We start from the raw sequence: 22,999 nt of genomic DNA on the forward strand, positions 1-22,999 counted from the left end.
GAGGGAAAAAGATGGAGGTTACCAGAGATGGGACCAAGTCACACATGTGCAAGTCTCAAGTAATTTTTTCTTGGGCAAGTCAAGTCAAGTCACCTTATTATTGCAATTTTAGTTGCAGAATCTGATCTTAATAAAGTGAAAAGACAAGATATAAGTAACTGTCAGTAAACATCATTGGCCAATGTGTCCAACCTGTCCACCCCGTATCATATCAAGCTAACGTTAGCTAACTACCGACTAGGCTAACAGGATAATATTAGCTAATTTGACGAGCACTTAGTGGTCAGAATGGAGCTTCAAATGACGAACAAAGTTGGAAGTTGTCGTCTGGCTGTCTGAGATGTTGATGCCGCATGTATTGCACTGTGCTGTTCGTCTTTTGCCGTCAAAATGGTAATTACGGAAGCCGAAGACAACGACACTCGGTCCCCCTCCCGCTGACATGTTGATGCATATCTGACATGAGTTTATTCTCTCCAATAAACACTAAGGTATGTAGAGAGGGCATGGCTGACTGACAGGGTAGGGATCCAATCATGACGCCATTCTCAGCCTGCGCTCCTACCTGGTAATCCATGTTATTTTTTTTATTAGTTATTTTATATTCAAACTGAAAACATGAACTGAATAACTCTCAAGTCATTCAAGTCATCGTGTCTCAAGTCAAGTGCCAAGTCTTTAACTTCCAAGTCCGAGTCGAGTCTCAAGTCTTTTATTTTTTGTCAAGTCAAGTCACAAGTCATCAAAACAGCGACTCAAGTCCAAGTCACAGTGACTTGAGTCCCCATCTCTGGAGGCTACTACGTTTGTGACAGACGCCGTGTTTCCATCCGCAGCCACGATGAGTCGGCAGAAACTGCAACGACCTCAGACCCCGTCGTTTACCTTCTGATCATTAACAACAACGAGTCTGCTTCAGAGACACGTAGGCAGCTTCACTAATGAGTTTTTATTTCTTCACTCCAGCAGCCACAGCCCAGCCTGCTCATTAACACCCCCACCCGCCCTCCTTCACCTCCGTCTGTCTCCCGCCTCCTCCTCCACCCGCCCAACCTCGATCTGTCGCCTCGGATTTTCACTTTCTTTCATCTGTTCAGCTTCAGATGCTGATCAATCTGCTCCTTCACATGACCCCCCCCCTTTTTTTCTCCAGGGCAGAGACACAGGATCTGCATTGATTTCACATCATTGTGCTGCATTATGCTGCAAACAAGTGGAACAAACTGCCAGTGGAGATTTAACTTTCACCAAATGGAGACATTTTTAAATCTAGGTTAAAAACATTTCTTTTCTCATGTGTCTATGCATGAAATCTGCACGATATCTTTGAATTTATCTGGACTGTTGCTTGTTTTTAATCATTTAAATGATTTAATTTGTTTCTCTTTATATTCTTTTATGTATTTTTAATGCTTCTTACACTCCCTGCTGCAATGCTTTTATTTTATGTGAGGCACTTTGAATGGTTTTGTACATGAAATGTGCTATACAAATAAATTTGATTTGATCATCAGCCTGTTCTGATTCTGCCTGCAGACGCTTGAAAACACACTGAAACTCTCTGGCTTCTGTTATGCAACGTAAGTATTTGCTATTTGGAGAAACTAAACAGATCCATTCTGGGGGTTGCTCTGACACACAATCGCAGAGATGTTTACTCGGATCGGGCGTGAGGAGAATCAGAGTTTCCATGGCGACTGACAGCATCTTGATCAATGAGTTCTGCCCACTGAGCTCCTTTTCCCTCCTCTAAATCTGCTCTCTTCAGGTCTGTGAGTGCAGAGTGACGTATGCTTTCGTCTCTCGCTGCCTTTCTGTCTCTGCTGCTGATATGGAGCGGAATGAAAGTCCGGCGCGTGCCAGGAGACTGCAGCAACGGCCAAAAAAAACAGAGGGGGAGGGAGGGGAGTCGAAAAGTGACGAAGGAGTGTGCAGCAAAAAGCTGCAGAACTCTGTGAAGGGTTCCAGTTTCTCACCGACCGAACAAACTAAAACCAGCAAAGGAAAGAGTTTTCCTGCAGAGAGAGAGGCAGGACTCATCCTTCACAGACCGCTGCTTCATCAGGTGGACAAACGTGCTTTCAGGTAACAGGCCGAGGCTGTGTTCCAAACCTCATACTACATTCTACATACTACACATACTACATACTGATCGATCAGACAGTATGCAGAGCGTTTACCCACAATGCATCTCGCTCCTGCCCGAGCCGAAATCAGCCGGCCTGAAGCTCTAAACTTTGTAAACTTTAACAACATTTGAAACATTTTCAGGCGAGAAAGTAGTCGTTTAGATCCCCAACGTGTTGAAAACCTGACAAAATACCGGCTATTTACAATTTTGTTCCCACGAATTCGGTGCTACTAAAGCTAGCCGCAGTGAGCAACGCACTTCCTGTTATTTTCACAAAATAAAATACCCGTTGCCTTTTATCATAGGGAAAGCCATTACGATACAATTGGTGCTTTTGTTTTGAAAACAGGAAGTGAACCTACCCTCGTTGTAGCTAGCTTGAAACTGTCGTTTTGACAGGAAATGACGATCGGTGACATCACGTTACGTTGCATCTTGGGTAGTTTGAGTATAAGTAGTAACCTCATGATGCATACCCAACATTTCGGAGAATCTAGTATGCATCCGGGAACTTCTCGCTTACTCAAACTCGCATACTAACTCAAAAAGTTACTATGAGTAGTAGGAGAAGTAGGAGAAGTGTGCGGTTTGGAACACAGCCCATGAGTTTGTTTCAGCCGAAGAGATGCTGCTGAAAGCTTCTGAAGGTGTGAGTCAACCTGAAGTTTGGAATATCAGGAAGTATAAAGAAGAATAACACCGGGTCTTAAAATGAGGGACAGATAACCTCGGATGACTCATAAATGAAGACAAAAGGTCTACCCATGATGCAACAGCTTCCAGAACCAACTTCAGCAGCAGTAAAGTGATGAAAGTTTTGGTTCTGTATGACCGTACGAAAGGGGCGGCCAACCCGCGGCTCTTACGTTCATATCAACATTTCTGTTTTTTTAATGTGCGTGTTCGCTTCGTTTGAGTTCAACACGGCAGCGGCCTCCAACCTTTTTTTGCTCCATGGATCGGTTTAATGTCAGACAATATTTTCCCAGACCGGCCTTTCAGGTGTGGCGGATAAATGCTACAAAATAAAACGATACGACCAACACAGACACTGTGGCGTTTAGTAAATATAATAAGAAACTTGAATTCACTGTGTACTTGTATGTAACTTTATTAGCAGCGTCCTCCTGATATAACATCCTCTCTGCCTCCTAACGCTCTCTGGTCGCTACGGTAACGCTGTCGTCGCAGCCTCTTCTTCTGTCTCCTCGCCGGGAAGAAGCTTTCCAAACACGTCTGTTTTTGACTCATTTTGCTCGGTTCATGGGTTTAATATCAGCGTTAATGTGACCGAGAACAAGTCGAGAACAGACGGATGTAACCGAGAGAATTCGGTCATTTTTCAGAATAATGCGGCTCATAGTCTCTGACTGGTTGGCCACCCCTGCTGTACGACATCTACCTGCTTCAGAAGTGAGGACTGAAGCTCTACAGAGCATCTCTCATCACAGCAGAACTGAAAACAAGAACTGAAAACAAGCTAACACTCTCTGCTGTTATTAAAATGACCGGGATCATTAGGTTGGATCCTAAATGAACCTGCTGGGTGTTCAGCAAACAAACAGAAACCAAACACAAGCCCTCCGTCACACTTTAAGACTTCCTGCCTCAGTCAATTAACGCGTCAATAACTGAACAAATGAGACGGATACAGTCACCAAAGTAAGTAAAGACGAGAATAACACAGCTAATCTGCATGTGTGAACGGGAAACAGACTCATTCTCAGTCAGACTGAGATATTCATGGAGGAAATGCATCCAACTCAGTCAGATTAGATCAGGTGGCAGCAGCTCTGATCCACAAACATCTATGATCCACTGGCAGCCGCCCCCCGAGGCTCAGGACCAGCCCTCTTTTAGAAACATGGCCTCTTTGAAGTTAGTGGGAAGGGGAGGGAGAGTGGGTGGAGGGAGGGAGAGTGGGTGGCGGGCGGAGGCAACAATGAGGGGAGGATGGAGGAGATGGATCAATTGTGATATTGACACTTAAAAGGGTAGTTCTGTGAAAGCCTGACTTTAAAGACACTGGGTGTCAGGAGGGGCGGGCGGATGAAGCACGGGAAGGCGGATGATGGATGGATGGGTGCAGATATGGTGTGATGGGTGGATGCAGAAGTGTGAGTGGTGTTTCCAGCATGTGGCAGGCATCCCCTCGAGGCTCAACGAAGCAGCCGCCTCGCTGATGAATGCGCATTTCAAATCCCTTTTTATGCAAAGAAGGGCGAACATACGGAGAACAGCTGCCCTTTAAGCTCAACGCAGAAACACACAAACGCACCACGATGCAGGGGCATCGATCCACGCGGAGAGCTGAAACACTTCTAACCGGAGAGCTGGTGTGTGTGTGCGTGTCATGACTCAGCAGGAACCGAGCATCAGAGGGATATGAACCGCTTCACACATCATGTGAGGGAGAGGAGAGCTCGAGGAGGAGCATCACTGCATCACTGCAGCAGGCTTTTCTTTTTCAAGGTGAAGCAGAGCCGAACAGCTGAGAGCTCCAACAGGAAGGCTTCCTCAGAGGGAGACCTTTACTTTAATATAAACACACAATGTAGCAAGAAACGGCAACAGATCTTCCCGTTCTGATCAACTGAGAGACTGTATGACCGACTTCTGAAGCCTGAGACCGCCGATCTCTCTCATGGATTCCTGTCTGGTTCAGTCACACAAACACAGATGTAAAAACCAGTTTGTTTTCACATTTTTTTGGTTTCAAACATTCTTTACTGGTGACGGGTCAGGACCAGCACCACCAATACCCTCTTCTTCCTCAGCCTTGCCTCTGGAATGTGTGCAGAATGTGCTTTTACATCGTCTGGTTGAAAAATTCATGAAAAAGTTTGTTTTTTAAAGGTGACAAATTACAGAAGAATCTCTTCTTCCTGTTCCTGAGAGCAGATATAAGGGCGTCTGAAGTCACCAAAACACAACCCTGGTATTAATCAATTAACTACTGATTTTATCTGATTCTATCTATTGTTCTTATTTCTTTCTTTTTTGTTTAAAATTTAAATCATGCTTTTTATTTCTACTGTTTTAAAGTATCTGTAAAGCACTTTGAATCGCCCTGTAGTTGAATTGTGCTGCACAAATAAACTTGCCTTGCCTTGACTTGCCTTGACTCATTTACCGAGCCGTCACTCCTTAAGTTGACCCCACCTCCTCTGCTAAGCCCCGCCCCCTCACATCCCCCCTGCTGGGCGGATGAAGCCAGCTTCTGGTGGAACTGTTCTGCTGTCAGCTGCACTGAGGAGCATGCATCTTCCATCCAGCAGCAGGCCCAGAGGATAAACTCTATCTGAGGCTAATGTTCCAGCAGAGTTAGCTAAAGACTGTGGATGAACTCTATCTGAGGCTAATGTTCCAGCAGAGTTAGCTAAAGACTGTGGATGAACTCTATCTGAGGCTAATGTTCCAGCAGAGTTAGCTAAAGACTGTGGATGTGCAGCAGCCACTTTTCATCCCACTGTTTCAACAACTTGGTCCAGTTCAACGCTGGACTGAAGAAACTGAGCCACAAAGAGGGATCAGTTCCAACTCTCAGAGCCTGAACTTCAGAGCAGGGAAATGGAAGCATCTGAGAAATAACTCCTCATGGTTTATTTACTGATTATTTTCTCCTTTAGCAGCAGCTAACGCTAACAGCTTAGCTAATGAAGGTGACGTACACCAGCTTCTAAGGAGTTATTGCTGTTCCTTTCTGAAAGATGAACATTATTGTTCCACCATTACTTTGTTAGCTGAAGCTTTCTAGCTGAACAGTTCCGTTCTGTAACTCACCAACCTGCAGCTGTGTGGATAAGGTGTGTTTCCAACACAACACCGGTCCTCTCCTCACTCTCAGTGTGTTAGCGTTACATTATCAGCATGTTTCTGATAAAGATGTAGGTCTCCCAGTTCAATTGTTTAATGAGGTTAATATATCCAAAGTGTTTAAATGCAGGAATTAACGGTACACATGCATTACTACGAGTTACGCTGCGTACATCTCCGGCTTGGTCCATCACTGTTGATGAGGAAGCATCGTTTGCTAGCATCTGCTGCTAGCTTACAGCTACACTGCTAAACCGTTTCCCTCTGGGATCAATAGAGGAACTATCTGTATCTGTATGTAGAGCTGGAGGGTTTGCTCACTCTCTGGCCCTCCAGTAGGGGTAAGAGAACAGGTGTTTTGTTCAAATACGGCTTAATAAGACCTCACATTGTGTCACATCACGATCAGTTTTAACCTTAAAATGTTCGTGTGCAAGTCAAATCTGCTGATCTTTCCCAGAATCTGTCAAAGATCACATTCAAACTGACTGAACTCAACCTTCAGTTTACCCTAAAATAACCTCCGAGTTCGACGGACCGAGAAAAACGCAGTTACACAGTGTGCTGTTTGAATTTGTAGTAAATGACAAGTTTCAGTTTGCAGCAGAAAGGAACCCTGTCATTTGACCCTTTAGTTTACACCAGCCTGACTGCGTCTGTGTGTGTGTGTGTGTGTGTGTGTGTGTGTATATGTGTGTGTGCGTGCATGTGAGAGAGAAACAATAAGCAAAGGAGGGCGAAGAAGGAAACCGGCTGTTTGGCCTTGATTAGACCACAGGAACACTGACGGCAGGACTGGAAAGACAATTAATGCCTTTCCAGAGCAGATAACGGCATAAAAGCCTTCATGGCTGCGACGGTAACAAGCTGTTAATGACACTCACAGAACCGAATACCAGCGGTTTGGAAAATGGGGTCGAGAGACAAAAACATCCCCCATTTCCAGGCAACAAAACTCTGTGGTCAGTGACCACATCTGGAGTCCAAAAGAGAAGCTTTCAGATATCTGTCGGAGAATCGGAGCAGGAGAAGCACGAGTTGCTTTAAAGCTAAGTATTCTGAGCCTAAAGCACTGAAAGCTGTGAGCAATTCCCATCACAATGTTTCAGAATATGAGACAAAGGCTGTGTTTGAAACCGCATACTTCTCCTACTACTCCTACTAACTTTTTGAGTTAGTATGCGAGTTTGAGTAAGCGAGAAGTTCCCGGATGCATACTAGATTCACCAAAATGTTGGGTATGCATCATGAGGTTACTACTCATACTCAAACTACCCAAGATACAACGTAACGTGGCATCGCCGATCGTCATTTCCTGTCAAAACGACAGTTTCAAGCTAGCTACAACGAGGGTAGGTTCACTTCCTGTTTAGAGCTTAAGCGAAATCAGCTTCAGGCTGGCTGATTTCAGCTCGGGCAGGAGCGAGATGCATTGTGGGTAAACGCTCTGGATACTGTCTGATCGATGAGTATGCAGTATGTAGTATGGAAGTATGCAGTATACAGTATGTAGTATGGAAGTATGCAGTATGCAGTATATAGTATATAGTATGTAGCATGTAGCATGTAGTATGTAGTATGCAGTATGTAGTATGTAGTATGCAGTATGCAGTATGTAGTATGCAGTATGCAGTATGTAGTATGCAGTATGGAAGTATGCAGTATGTAGTATGGAAGTATGCAGTATGTAGTATTTAGTATGCAGTATGTAGCATGTAGTATGTAGTATGCAGTATGCAGTATGTAGTATGCAGTATGTAGTATGCAGTATGGAAGTATGCAGTATGTAGTATGGAAGTATGCAGTATGTAGTATGTAGTATGCAGTATGCAGTGTGTAGTATGCAGTATGTAGCATGTAGTATGTAGTATGTAGTATGCAGTATGCAGTATGTAGTATGCAGTATGCAGTATGTAGTATGTAGTATGCGGTTTGGAACACAGCCCATGTCTCTGAATTGGCTGGTTTGGACTAACACTCGATCCAAAATGACAGAAGATGGAACCACCGTATAACCAGCTGGTGTTGTGGACACAAACCTGCGGCAGGTATCTAACGGCCGCCTGCTGCTGCAGCGACAGAGGACTCTCCATCATGGAGTCCAGCCGCTCCGAAGAGCTGCTCGTCAGCCCCCCCCAGTCCGTCTGGCTGGGAGTGGTGCCGGCGGTCTCAGGGGACGTGAGGGGCAGATCGCTGGCGTAGCCCGACTCCAAGAGAGACGAGCGGTCCTGAGCGCAGGCCGGGGAGTCCAGCCGGAAGCCCCTCACCGTCCCGGCGTCCTGGACCTGCGAGCGGCGGGAGGACGAGGGGGAGCCGGCGGCCGGCAGCTGGATGTTGAGGACGTTTCCTGTGACGGGGGACGCTGCGGGGGGCTCTTCACTGTCCCGTCCCCACACAGGAGAGCCGCTGTCGCTGGGGTAGACCGTCCTCACCACGCAGAGTTTCCCGTCCACCTCTCTGATGTGAACCACACCTTTCCTCTCTGATGGCGCCTCCACCCCCTGTTTGGTGCCCTCTTGCCCCCCCCTGCCATCTTTTTCTGCCCTCCCCGGGTCTCTCTTCTCCCGCCGCTGCCGGAGGATCCAGGGTTTCTCTATCACCCCCTGAACTTTCTCCCGGACGCGGCAGACCCTCCCCCCACCGGGGGTGGTGCTGCCCAGGTTGGAGGCGGTGTTGACCGGGGTGTTGCTGGCCTGGCTCGGGATGCTGGACACGTCCACGATAGCGCTGACGGTGTCTTCCTCCCCCGGGAGGCAGAAGACCCCCCTCCAGGCGGGGCTCGGCTTTGGGGACACTTCAAGCATCCGGTTGCCCAGAAGCGCCCCGACGCTCGCCGAGCCGGGGGACAAGGCGCCGCTGTGCGGAGCCGTTCTGGAGCGAGTTAGCTGGGAATCAGGCACCGTTATGAGAGTCATGGTTCTGTTGCTGACCTCCGAGTCCGTTTCTCCGGCCGCAGCTTTGTCCTCGTCCTCCTCTTCGGCGTCGCGGTCCCGCCGCCGCTCGCCGCCCTCTTGCTCCGCCTCCCCTTTCCTGCCCTTATTGCCCTTGTGCTTGCGTCTAAAACGCAGGCGTTTCTTTGGCGACAGCGGCGGGGCTCCGACCTGTTCGCACTCACGGGGAGGCCGGACGCAACCCATGGAGTTCCCCATGTTTAAGAAAGGCAGCAAAGCGGGGAACCCAAGTGGTAAAAGGACTGAATGCTGATTTATTTATTCCACTTTACGGTTGGATGGGAGTAAAATCCATCCCAGGAAGATCAGTTTTAGTTTAAATATGTCCTGATGAGCCCAGAGTTTAATGGGGAAGGCAGGGAGTCGGTTTTTAAAGCTTCCTCTTCCTTTCACCCGACCTGCTGAGGACTCTGGCAGTGCAGCGGCCAGCCAAGCTGCCTCTCAGGACCCCAACACAGGGAGGGTAAAAAAATAAATAACCCCAGTGAGGGTCAGGTGAGTGTTACCTGGTCGGGATCCTCCAGCTGCTCCACACACGACACGAGAAACTCTGTTTTACTGCAGATTTCCTTTTAAAGTTTTAATCCTTAAACGGGCGGCAGTCAGAACAACAAAACATCCGATTCTTTCATCCTAAAGGAACCACAAACGAACGAACAGATGAAAGATCCGTGGCCGGCTGCCGGTGTGATCCAGCAGCTCTATCTGCTCTCACAGCGAGCAGCGATTTGAGCTCATGAATTAAAGATGCCTCTAACGTACTGTGGTAATGTTATTGCAGCGCAGATTTGTAACTCAGAGATCTGCAGGAATCTGATCTGTCAGGCCCCCCCCCCCCGTATTAATGGTGATCATGTCGATTTCCCCTCGTAGTAACAGAAAGCTCGGCGTCCCGTTCTGCCGAGGCAGCTGTGGGTGACAGAGTGAGGAGTCGTCCAATGCTGCTGCAGATTGCAGGGAGATCCGGCCAGTACTCTGACAGCTTGTTAAATCCTCAATGGGAGCATCGGCTTCCCACCTCCATGCTGCTCCTCGTCATCCTCCCACGGCTTCTCCTGCTCCTCCACCGTATGTGCCTCCGAGTGGAACCCGGAGACACGGGGTCTGCCCGTGTAAAGAGGCAGACTCCACCTTAAGCTCCCCCACAAAGCTTAGCATCACATGCCTGCCTCCTGACAGACTCCCCAACCTCCGCGTCAGACTCCCTGAGGATCAAAGTTGAATCGTCCAGTCACAAACCTGCAGGATCCTCAGACAGCCCTGAGCTCCATCAGGTGGTGCAGTGCATCAAAAAGTGGGGGGGGGTATTTGGACCTGGTCTTACGTGAGGCAAACACAGATGAGACGGGCTGGGAAAGGAGCTTCTGTTTCTGTTCTCAGGAGCTCTCTGGGCTCTTAATAACTCCCCCTGTCCAGCAGATCTAATTAGGAAGCAGGAGCCGGACCTCCGCTCGCTCTGCTGAGGACTTTCAGATCGGCTTCAGATGCACAGATGTTGAGTCTATCTGGAGCAGAGCCAAAGGGACGTAAGAGTCCGGTGGAGGGCAGTCCCGTGCATCACGCAGCAGGTTGAGACGAGGCGTCCCCGTTAGAGACAAAGACAAAGCGGGACCGCAGGGCGTCTCCAGCTCAAGCCGAGCCGAGGCTCCTTCAGACAGGCGCGACCGGGCTGATCCGACGGGCACGGTGGAGGCTGGGGGAGCATGAGTGTGCGTTCGTGTCTGCGAGGCGGGGCGGCCCCCCTGGTCAGCTGAGAGCCGCTCACACCCAGCTGTGAGGCCTGCTGACGGGGGGAAGCCGGGAGCTGCGGTGGCAGCGAGCAGCCTGGATCCACGGCTCCTTCGCCCGGTGCTCGGCTCTATCCCTCGCTCGCAGAGGAAAGCTTTTATCTCCCCGCTGCTGCAGCTTCACACTCTCTTCTGCGCGATGTCTCACTCTCACAGTCCGGCCCTCCCTCCTCAGCTCTCCTCCTCGGCCAATCAGCTTCCTCCTTTTGCTCCCGTCTCTCCCTCTCTCTCTCTCTCTCTTGGCTGCTAGTGAGCAGCTTTCTGTGCCACAAACACTCACTTGACCCAAAAGCCTCGCTGAAATACAGGCTGCAACAGGAGAGGAGGGAAGGAAGCAGCCAGGAGCAAGAACATCTAAATCAGATTGAATTTATTTATTTATCTGAGGATAAATGAAGAGTCTGTTTTTAAATCTGCTTCCCTTCGACCTCCACCTGTGCACGAGTCGACAGGTTAGAAATCCCTCCAGGGCGACTGAACCTTAAACAACACCAGTTGCATCATGTTACTGCAGACAGTCATTGGCTGTGCAATTATGGTAATATGGAGTTTACGTCAACAAGATTAAATACCTGAATATAAAAAGGCATTCAATCTGCTTTTTTAAAAATATGTAGAGTTAATTTTTTTCAAAAGCTGTAAACTACTAACTACTAACTGAGTGGAAGTTCTGATCCATCCCCCGTTTCTTTATATACTTCCAGGGAAACAGATGCAGTGATTTACTGAAACATGTTCAAACATTAATATAAATACAGTAAATAAGGCAGAAATATCTGCTCTGAGCTCCTTTCTCCTCCAACTCAGCCTGAACCCTCTCAGCTTTCTGTCCTTCAGGAGTCTTCAGGAATAGTTCTCCAGGCTTCTTGAAGGACATCCCAAAGCTCTTCTTTGGATGTGGGCTGCCTTTTCTCCCTGTTTCCCTTCCTTAAGAACGGCTTCTTGACAGCCACCCTTCCATGGAGCCCATTTCTGATGAGGCTTGGGCCAACAGCAGATGGATCAGCTGAAGCTCCAGATGCATCTCTCAGCCCCTGTGTCAGGTCTTTGCTGGATGTTTTCCTCTTTCTTAAGGACATCACTTTCAGATCCTGTTCATCTGCTGTAGATAGTTCTTTAGGCCTGACACTTCTTCTTTTGTCCTCCACTTGTCCAGTTTCCTCAAATGTTTTAAGTCTTTTGAGGAAGACCTTCAGAGAACTTTTGTTCCAGACCACCTTAAACTGAGAGTCAGCACTGATAACTGGTTCCGGCAACTCAAAAAAGACGTATTAAGTGTATTTAGGGGTTTTGGACTGTGTATCAGAAGTCATTTTGTTGTGTTTCTGATTAACTGAACCACGGAAAGACAAATGAATAGTTACGCAGCATTACTCCTCCCCCACAAAGGTTTCCTCCCACCATCAGTGCACATAAATCGACGGTTCCAGCTCATATCTGTGATCCTGCAGAGAGCAGCACACACACTGCAGAGGTACAAAAGTGGTAACTGAATGTGAGCTTGGATCAGAAAAAGCCTTTGTAATCTGTCATCTCTCCTTGGCCAAAAGCATCGAATGCACGAGAGAACAGCACACAAAGACATACATGACAAAGGCCTGCACCAATAGGAGAGCAGCACTAATCAAAGCCCAGAAGCTTTCATGCCCTTGGTGTGGCTGCAGGCCAGCATGAGCCGTGGTTATCGAGCCCAACCCAGCGTCTGAATCCAGCCCGACACGACTGCTGCACAGAGGAGGAGGCCAGAGGCTCTTCAGATAACAAATTCAGCAGCTCTTCTGCTGATAATGTCCAACGAGGTTTTAATTTTTCCACATCAGGCTGATCCACAGAGCAGCTTTAATGTGCCGAGCAGCGAACAGAAGTAAATGGAACCTCCTTATAATACTTTAGACTGTGCAAATTATCACACAAATTCAATTTTACATGTTCTCACAACTATGTGTCACAAATTCATGCTGATAATTAGCTTTTGTGCCACTGTGTTTTTTTTATTTTTTTGTTAAAATATCGACTCCTCTGTGATATTAAAGCTCCAGTTAATCAGCTGCTGTGCTTTAAAAGTGTGACAGAGGAGGATTCAGGAGCCGTCCGAACCCTGAAATTCACGTGACCCCGGCAGCTTAAAGTGGAGACGTTGCTCACTGACATAGATGGTGATCCATCCATAAAACAGGCGGCTCTATTAGCACCTATGAGCTACTCAAATAAACCGGCTCCACCTGCTGATATGCCTGGAAGAAGCTCTGTGACACGGGGAAGAATTTCTTCACCGACTTGGAAATTAACTCACTGCAAGTTGACAGTGACATAAGGAAAAAAAAATAAAGAGACTCGGCCAATCAGAGGCAGACACAGCGCTGCTGGAGGAGGATCCAAACCGGGAACGGAGACTTCCAACAAGTTGGGTCATATCCGATCCTCAGCTGAACACTGACGGCTAGTGGTGACGGGCTGCAACTGCAGCCATGGAGGTCACCTCTGGGTCTGTCTGTGTTAGAAACTGCATACTTCTCCTACTACTCCTACTGACTTTTTAATGTTAGTATGCAAGTTTTAGTAAGCGAGAAGTTCCCGGATGCATACTAGATTCTCCGAAATGTTGGGTATGCATCATGAGGTTGCTACTCGTACTCAAACTACCCAAGATGCAACGTAACGTCGCCGATCGTCATTTCCTGTCAAAACGGCAGTTTCAAGCTAGCTACAACGAAGGTAGGTTCACTTCCTGATTTCAAAACAAAAGCACCAATTGTATCGTAATGGCTTTCCCTATGATAAAAGGTAACGGGTATTTTATTTTGTGAAAATAACCGGAAGTGCGTTGCTCACTGTGGCTAGCTTTAGTAGCGCCGAATTCGTGGGAACAAAATTGTAAATAGCCGGTATTTTGTCAGATTTTCAACACGTTGGGGATCTAAACGATTACTTTCTCGCCTGAAAATGTTTCAAATGTTGCTAAAGTTTACAGAGTTTAGAGCTTAAGCAAAATCAGCTTCAGGCCGGCTGATTTTGGCTCGGATAGGAGCGAAATGCATTGTGGGTAAACGCTCTGCATACTGTCTGATCGATCAGTATGCCGTATGCAAGTACGTAGTATGTAGTATGCGGTTTCGAACACAGCCTGGGTCTGGGTCTGATCGGTGAAACTGACACCAAAGGGTGATATCATGACATCAGCTGTGATGCTTACAGAGTTCATCTGGAGCAGAATGTGCCGGTAAAATAATGACAAACGGTGTGAGTTCCTATAATCAGCCGAGTCACGGGTCATCATCATCATCGTCTGTAGCGTAAAGCTGCTGCCTGTGAAAATAATGTGGAAATGAGGGACTTTATCCCGTAAAGTTCGCTGTGCCACTACGAACATTTCACTATTTTGAGCTTTTTAAATCATGAGCCGCTTCAAAATGTCATCAAACGCTGCAGTGGAGCGGTTAGATTTTCACATAAAATAACCTAAATGTCCTTTTCAGTCAATGTTCAGTGAATAAATACCACAAACAACAAACTAAAGGACTCACAGCGGTGAGTCTGTCCCCGGCTGTAAGTAATAATAATAAAAAGAAGAAGAATAAGAATCACGTGTTGCAGAGATTTGGAGCTCCATCGCTTTCTAAACTCCTCAGACTCAACTCCCCGTCTCCGCTGAGTCCTATAATCCCTCGACCCCCCCCCCATCCTCCCCCATCCTGAGGCACAACGCTCTGCTGAGTCACGCCAGCTGAAACAGTTGCACTGCCGTTTCCACGGAAACCGTCATGGCAGATTCATCTCTGCGCCGGTCACGTGACATCACAGCACGCGAGTTCATGACCTTTTTTTCGTGACCAACGCAGCCGTGTGTCCCTGGGATGAAAAAGAAGGAAGAAACCACGACTCTGCGCTTCAAGTCCGATGCCAAAAGGTCGGGATTAATTTGTTTATGCCTCCAGCGCAGCAGGGAGGCATGACTCGGGCCCGATGGTAATTGGAGTCTCGCAGGAACGATTAGACAGAACCGACCCAGAAGCTGTCACACAAACCGGTCGACTTGTGTGGCAGAAGGGACGTTTGTGCTTTAATAATCTTCTAAATAAGTCCTAAAATTCCCCCTCGCTGTGAAAATCTTGTGACTCAAAAATCCCCCAAAACAAAAGTATCTTTATGCACTAAAACCTTCAACTAACGAGCTGTTTACAGGCCGAGAGGAGAACCAGATCATTCAATTCAACTGGTCCCACACCGGAGCTCATTTATAGGTTCTGTGGAAACACATCTCAGCATCATGGAGAATATCTCAGATACTAAGAGGTACAGGTGCGTTCTTTAAGGCGTCCATGATGGAGAGGCAGGCTGTGACACATGATCCTGAACTGTGAAGAGTAGCGAAACAGAATCTATGAACCATTCAGGCAGGAAAAAGGCTCCTAACTCAAGGGATGAACCAGTGTTGTGTCCACACAGAACAGACAACTTAGCAAAGAAGCCATTTTAAACTGGATCTTTAGGCACTTTGTTCCCAGCAGCCTGTCACAGAGACACATCATTTGTTCCCATTTCTTTAGCTGCATGTGTGAAAAACAGCAAAGATAACACAGTCTGACAGACAGAAAACAGGATTTCTGCAGCAACAAGGTGATGAGGTCACGATGGAAGAAATATATTCCAAACATCCGGTGGATACTGTGAAAGGGGCTAACCGTGATCTTTCCCTCACCCTCAACAAGTACTTTTAATGCCTAAACCTAACCAGGTGGTTTGGGTTCTTGAACAAGAAGAACAGAACAACAGCAGCCTCTTTGGTTCGTGTTTACTTCCTAAATTCAGTGTTTTTGATGTGTAAGAAGAAGTTACTTCTGGTTGTGTTTACCTCTTTAGGCGTCAACCACTGCACAGTCTCGATGTTCTCAATAAGATTAGGGATGGGAATTGATGCATTTTTTATTGATTCTTGACCAAGTTTCTTCATAAGAAAACAATAATCTTTAGATGAATGTTGGTCAGATGCTGAAGAGTCTGAATTCCACTTAATTTTTACGAGTGCATGTTGAAAAAACATTTGAGGAAACTGTGGAGGACAGAAGAAGAAGTGTCAGGCCTAAAGAACTATCTACAGCAGATGAACAGGATCTGAAAGTGATGTCCTTAAGAAAGAGGAAAAAATCCAGCAAAGACCTGACACAGGAGCTGAGAGATGCATCTGGACCTTCAGCTGATCCATCTGCTGTTGGCCCAAGCCTCATCAGAAATGGGCTCCATGGAAGGGTGGCTGTCAAGAAGCCGTTCTTAAGGAAGGGAAACAGGGAGAAAAGGCTGAGCTGTGCCAAAGGTCACAAGAAGTGGGCTGAAAATCAGTGGCAGCAGGTCTGATGGAGGGATGAATCCTCCCCAGAGCCCGTAGAAGTGATCGTTCTTCAGGTAAATGGGCCCAGCTTAGTGGCCCTCAGCCTCTTGGTTGGGCCCCTCTAGCAGGCCATGAAATAAAGCTGAAAGCTTGAGAGACGACTGAAGGAAAAAAGTTTCACTAATTTTTTCTGACTTCACTCTTTGATTTTGTTGTGAAAAAACAGCCAACGAGTGCAGTTTAGGATCCAAAGCAGCAACATGTTGGATTCATGTGCAGCAGCCGATTCCATCGTTTCAGGAGAAGCTCGTCTGCTTTATTTAAAGTTCTGTGAAGAAAGAAGCTGACGAGGAACTGGAGCTTTAACATCATGATTCACTGTGAAAATGAGTTTCTTTCCAAATCGACCCGTATTTAACCATGAAGGCTGCTCCTCCAGGAGACTCCCTCGTCCTGCTGGGGGACTTCAATGCTCACGTGGGCAATGACAGTGAGACCTGGAAGGGCGTGATTGGGAGGAACGGCCCCCCCGATCTGAATCAGAGTGGTGTTTTGTTATTGGACTTCTGTGCTCGTCATGGACTGTCCATAACGAACACCATGTTCGGGCATAAGGGTGTCCATATGTGCACTTGGCACCAGGACACCCTAGGCCGCAGCTCGATGATTGACCTTGTGGTTGTATCGTCGGACTTGCGGCCGTATGTCCTGGACACTCGGGTGAAGAGAGGGGCGGAGCTGTCAACTGATCACCACCTGATGGTGAGTTGGCTCCGCCGGTCAGACCTGGCAGGCCCAAACGTATTGTGAGGGTCTGTTGGGAACGGCTGGTGGAATCCCCAGTAAGGAGGAGTTTCAAATCCCACCTCCAGCAGAGCTTCAACCATGTCCCGGGGGAGGTGGGGGACATTGAGCCCGAATGGGCCATGTTCCGTGCCTCCATTGTTGAGGCGGCCGACCGGAGCTGTGGCCGTAAGGTGGTCGGTGCCTGTCGTGGCGGCAACCCTCGAACCCGCTGGTGGACGCCAGTGGTGAGGGAAGCCGTCAAGCTGAAGAAGGAGTCCTATCGGGCCTTTTTGGCCAGTGGGACTCTGGAAGCAGCTGATGGGTACCAACAGGCCAAGCGGAGCGCGGCCTCGGCGGTTGCTGAGGCAAAAACTCGGGCTTGGGAGGAGTTCGGGGAGGCCATGGAGAATGATTTCCGGACGGCCTCGAGGAGTTTCTGGTCCACCATCCGGCGGCTCTGGGGGGGGGGGAAGCGGTGCACCGTCAACAACGTGTATGGTGAGGGCGGGGCTCAGCTGACTTCTACTAGGGACGTCATGAGTCGGTGGGGGGAATACTTCGAGGGCCTCCTCAATCCTACCGACACGCCTTCCGATGAGGAAGCAGAGTTGGGGAGCTCGGACGTGGGGCCTCCCATTTCTGGGGCTGAGGTTGGCGAGGTGGTTAAAAAACTCCTCGGTGGCAAGGCCCCGGGGGTGGATGAGGTCCGTCCTGAGTTCCTCAAAGCTCTGGATGTGGTAGGGCTGTCTTGGTTGACACGCCTCTGCAGCATCGCGTGGACATCGGGGGCAGTGCCTCTGGACTGGCAGATCGGGGTGGTGGTCCCCCTCTTTAAAATGGGGGGCTGGAGGGTGTGTTCCAACTATAGGGGGATCACACTCCTCAGCCTCCCTGGTAAGGTCTTTTCGGGGGTACTGGAGAGGAGGATCCGCCGGATAGTTGAATCTCGGATTCAGGAGGTTTTCGTCCTGGCCGTGGAACAGTGGACCAGCTCTATACCCTCCGCAGGATCCTGGAGGGTGCATGGGAGTTCGCACAACCGGTCTACATGTGTTTTGTGGACTTGGAGAAGGCGTTCGACCGTGTCCCTCGGGGACTCTTGTGGAGGGAGTATGGAGTGCCGGACTCCTTGATATAGGCTATTCGGTCTCTGTATGACCGGTTTCAGAGTTTGGTCCGCATTGCCGGCAGTAAGTCGGACACGTTTCCTGTGAGGGTTGGACTCCGTCAGGGCTGCCCTTTGTCACCGATTCTGTTCATAATTTTTATGGACAGAATTTCTAGGTGCAGCCAGGGCGTTGAGGGGGTCCGGTTTGGCGACCTCAGAATCGGGTCTCTGCTTTTTGCAGATGATGTGGTTCTGTTGGCGTCGTCGGGCCGTGACCTTCAGCTCTCACTGGAGCGGTTCGCAGCCGAGTGTGAAGCGGCTGGGATAAGAATCAGCACCTCCAAATCTGAGACCATGGTCTTCGACCGGAAAAGGGTGGAATGCTCTCTTCGGGTCGGGAATGAGATCCTACCCCAAGTGGAGGAGTTCAAGTATCTCGGGGTCTTGTTCACGAGTGAGGGACGAATGGAGCAGGAGATTGACAGACGGATCGGTGCGGCGTCTGCAGTGATGCGGGCTATGATGGGTGTAACCAACACAGGTGAACCGACTGGTTATGTTCTCTGCACCGACACATCAGAGCTCAGACTGGTTTCAGCTTTCAGGAAGTGAAACTCACTGAGTCGCTGATCTTAGAGGAAAAATAGAGCAGAAAGGAGCTCAGCTGGACAGAGAAAGCTTCTCCTGTTCGATCTGCCTGGATCTGCTGAAGGATCCGGTGACTATTCCCTGTGGACACAGCTACTGCAGGAGCTGTATTAAAGCCCACTGGGATGGAGAGGAGCAGAGGGGAATCCACAGCTGCCCTCAGTGCAGGCAGACATTCAAACCGAGGCCTGTCCTGGGGAAAAGCACCATATTAGCTGATTTAGTGGACCAGCTGAAGAAGACTGGACCTCCTGCTGATCACTGCTATGCTGGACCTGAAGATGTGGCCTGTGATGTCTGCTCTGGGAGAAAACTGAAAGCCACCAAGTCCTGTTTAATCTGTCTGGCCTCTTTCTGTGAGAAACACCTTCAGCCTCATTATGATTCAGCTCCATTCAGGAAACACAAGCTGGTGGAGCCCTCCAAGAAGCTCCAGGAGAACATCTGCTCTGTTCATGGTGAGGTGATGAAGATGTTCTGCCGTACTGATCAGAAGTCCATCTGTTATCTCTGCTCTGTGGAGGAACATAAAGGCCACGACACAGTGTCAGCTGCAGCAGAAAGGACTGAGAGACAGAGAGAGCTGGAGGGGAGTCGGCAGCAGATCCAGCAGAGAATCCAGGACGCAGAGAAAGATGTGAAGCTGCTTCAGCAGCAGCAGCTGGAGGCCATCCATCGGTCTGCTGATAAAACAGTGGAGCACAGCCAGAAGATCTTCAATGAGCTGATCCGTCTCCTCCAGAAAAGAAGCTCTGATGTGAAGCAGCAGATCAGATCCCAGCAGGAAGCTGAAGGGAGTCGAGTCAAAGAGCTTCAGGAGAAGCTGGAGCAGGAGATCACTGAGCTGAAGAGGAAAGATGCTGAGCTGAAGCAGCTCTCACACACAGAGGATCACAGCCAGTTTCTGCACAGCTGCCCCTCAGTGTCAGCACTCAGTGAGTCTCCACACTCATCCAGCATCAAGATCCGTCTTCTGAGGCACTTTGAGGATGTGACAGCAGCTGTGTCAGAGCTCAGAGATAAACTACAGGACATCCTGACAGAGGAATGGACCAACATCTCACTGAGAGTCACTGAAGTGGATGTTTTACTGCCACAACCAGAACCAGAACCAACGAGCAGAGCCGGATTCTTAAGATATTCATGTGAAATCACACTGGATCCAAACACAGCACACAGAGAGCTGTTACTGTCAGAGGGGAACAGAAAAGTGACATTTATGGATCAACCTCAGTCTTATTCTGATCATCCAGACAGATTCACTGGATGTCAGCAGGTCCTGAGCAGAGAGAGTCTGACTGGACGTTGTTACTGGGAGGTGGAGGAGTTGGTGTAGCAGTCGCATACAAGAACATCATCAGAGCAGGAGGTGGGAGTGAATGTTTATTTGGATGTAATGACAAATCTTGGTCATTAAATTGTTCCTCAAACAGTTCTACATTTATGTACAACAGCATCTCAACCTCCATCTCAGGTCGTGGGGCCTCCAGAGTCGGAGTGTACCTGGATCACAGAGCAGGTATTCTGTCCTTCTACAGCGTCTCTGGAACCATGACTCTCCTCCACAGAGTCCAGACCACATTCACTCAGCCGCTCTGTGCTGGGATCAAGCTTTATTATTCTAGATCCTCAGCAGAGTTGTGTAAAGTGAAATAAAGGTGTTTGGTCAGCTTGTTGCTGACAGCTGGTTGCTGTGATGTCTCTGCTGTTCTGCTGTTTATTTGCTGCTGTTTCCTGTGTCTGTGCAGCCATGGAGGATATCACTGCTGATGAGGAGTTTGATTCACAGAAATATTTCTCCACATGAAAATCTAAACTTCTCTGAGCTCTAAATATCAGTCGGATCCTGGTGTTGGTGTGTCTGTATGTTGTTGTTTCTCTTCCAGCTCTGAGCTAACAGTGCAACAATACGCGTTCATTCATTCATTGGTCTTAAAGTATTGGTGAAATAAAGACAGATAATGCCTTATTTAGCGGCTGTATCGTACCCCTGTTCTCTCCCGTTATATGGATATACGTGCATCTGAGTGATCTAAATATCTTCAGACTTTCACCAAACTGTTATCGGTGAGTAGATGAACGTATTTCATGCCAGAAATAAGGTCCAGGTTTAAAAAAGCCGAACTCCCCCTTTAATTTCTGAGCATTTAAGATGTGCTCAGCTTGAGAAACTGTCATGAAACCTGATCTCTTGATTTAGATCGTTCACCCATGTTTTTTCTGTGTGTTGCAGACTTTAAAACCTTTAAATATTCTTAAAAATGATTCTCAAACAGCCAGTCTGTGCGTCTCTGTGCCTCCTGGATAAGGAGCTCAGATCAGAGCTTTAACGTGCCAAACATCTACTCCTTTACAACACAGACAATCATCACATCACTTCTTATTTCTGAATGCCGTCTTTTTAGGCTCTGAAATCGATCCGTCGGTTCACAGCCAGAGGCCGGCTGAAAACGAACCCTGATTCAGGCGGGAAGCACTTCCACCCACAACACAACTCGCTCTGAGACGCCACAGAAAAACGTGCCCACGCCTCGTCCTGGCACCGTTTCAGCCTCTAATCCTGACAGCTGGACAGATTTGACTTCACTTTAATCTGTTTAAAATCCAGACTGAATCATCAGCAACGATTCAGTCATATTCAGAGGGGGGGGGGCACAGACCTGGAAGTGCAGGATGATGGTCCAGATGAGTCCTAACGTCAGTTTGGGGTTCCCATCGGTGATGTCATCGTTCCTGATGTTCACCAGTTTAACCTGAAAACAAAGACGAGACTCCGTGTGAGATCTGATGGGGAAAGAAGTCTTTCTGGAACACCTGACTGGACAAAGCAGCCATGTTTACATTGTACTAGGGCTGGGCAACGATTAAAATTTTTTATCTAATTAATCACATGATTTCCCTGATTAATCACGATTAATCGCATTTGTATGCAAAATCCAAAAATGAATCCAAAAGTAGTGTATAGCTTTTAGCCTTTAGCTTTATTTTAAATGTGCTGCCATATGAATGAAAGTGCCATAACATTTGTTGTGCAAACACACTTTTAACATCAGCATCTTTCTGTAGTTTTTATGTAGAAGCCTTGCTCCACTGTCTGTTTCCTTGAACTACTTGCTGCTATCAGTTGTGTGTTTTGCCTTTAAGTGATATTTTGAGAGAGGTCTGGCTGCAGACCTGCACTGTCAGGACCGGAAGCACGTATTTTTCGTTCCCCATTTGAAATGTGGAGACGACGAGGTGAGTAAAAGTCGAGTGACAACAACTTTTCGTCATATGAAGAAACAAAAACAGTCTTTATTCACTAGAATGTTATGTTGCACACTATATACTGTAAAGTTACATTAATTTGAAAGAATCAGGTGTTTTACTTTTGGGTAGTCTTTAGCGTTGTTATCGTATCGATAGTGCTCACTTAAATGTGCCATTTTCCAAGACCAAAAAAACTGAGTTATATCATATAATTTTTATATAATTTTGTTTTACTTATTACGACATTATATGTCTCTTACAGATGCATATTTCAATATTACCCCCTGGCATAACACCGGCTCACTGACACACTACGCCAAAAATTGAACGCTGCACGTCTAGTTGCAACCCGTTTCCCTGCCCTCTTTGCCTAACATTTAAACCAACAAAATTGGTAGCAGAGCCACTTAGAGGCACATAGGAAAGGTGGCATTTTATTTAAAGGTAAGCATAATGTATTTGTCTGTGTGTTTGATGACTTTTCATGCTCTGACAAAAAAGCTGACATTTTTTTCTTTTAGACCAGTGCGGTGGTCCGAGCGGTGCATCAATTGTGGAGAAAGGTTCTTGTGCAACTTACAAAAAATAAAAAGACATTTGAAAGTTTGTTTTGAGTCTACTAATTTCTCCTGTAACAGAGGTTATTGGCTATCTGGGTCATGTAACTAGGTATTCAGTAATTCACTTATTACACTTCACAATATTAATAGAATGTTATTAGAATATATAATATAATATTAGACTTGTAAACACACAGATATGCCTATATAAAAGAATTGAGTAAATCAATATGTAAATGCGTCCAACAGTGCTGGAGGTTACATTTTCAACGATAAATAATGGTGGAAAGAATAGGGTGGAGCGCAGAAGCATTATGCCATCATACATTAAGGTGTATTTACAGAGATTTATTGTTTCAAAATGAATTTGTAATGCAAACTAAACTAACAGCTGTTGTTTTTGCAAATTAAATTAAATTAAAATACTGGAGTAAAATAATGCATGTTTTGAGTAGGCCAATAATTTTTTAAAGGAGAACTGTGGTATTTTCAACATTAAGCCTCTTTACTGAGTCGTCTGCAATGTTTTAGAACCCCCCTCACCGCTTTTTTGATGTTTACTACTGTCTCCGGTGTTTGCCTAATTTTGATTCATCTCAACCTGCTTCAGAACGGCAAGTCATGTGCATGTCTTAAA

The 22,999-nt window shown here is 47.3% G+C and overlaps 1 protein-coding gene and 1 pseudogene across 21 annotated transcripts in view; one reads left to right on the forward strand and one right to left on the reverse strand.

Moving 5' to 3' along the window:
• The window catches only part of macf1a (microtubule actin crosslinking factor 1a), a 286,863-nt gene that overhangs the window by 129,213 nt on the left and 134,651 nt on the right, over positions 1–22,999 (reverse strand). For 12 of the 21 annotated variants that reach the window (XM_075449489.1, XM_075449488.1, XM_075449490.1 and 9 more), the window contains one exon: positions 21,214–21,306. In XM_075449489.1, coding sequence (XP_075305604.1) covers positions 21,214–21,306 — 93 coding nt within the window. Of the gene's footprint in view, positions 1–7,986; positions 10,835–21,213; positions 21,307–22,999 lie in introns of those variants that run through there. The other 9 variants (XM_075449471.1, XM_075449473.1, XM_075449472.1 and 6 more) reach the window with 3 other exon arrangements.
• LOC142368184 (E3 ubiquitin/ISG15 ligase TRIM25-like) lies at positions 14,540–20,463 on the forward strand (annotated as a pseudogene).

The sequence above is a fragment of the Odontesthes bonariensis genome, chromosome 18 (genome assembly GCF_027942865.1).
Source record: "Odontesthes bonariensis isolate fOdoBon6 chromosome 18, fOdoBon6.hap1, whole genome shotgun sequence".
In the NCBI taxonomy this organism is placed as follows: domain Eukaryota; kingdom Metazoa; phylum Chordata; class Actinopteri; order Atheriniformes; family Atherinopsidae; genus Odontesthes; species Odontesthes bonariensis.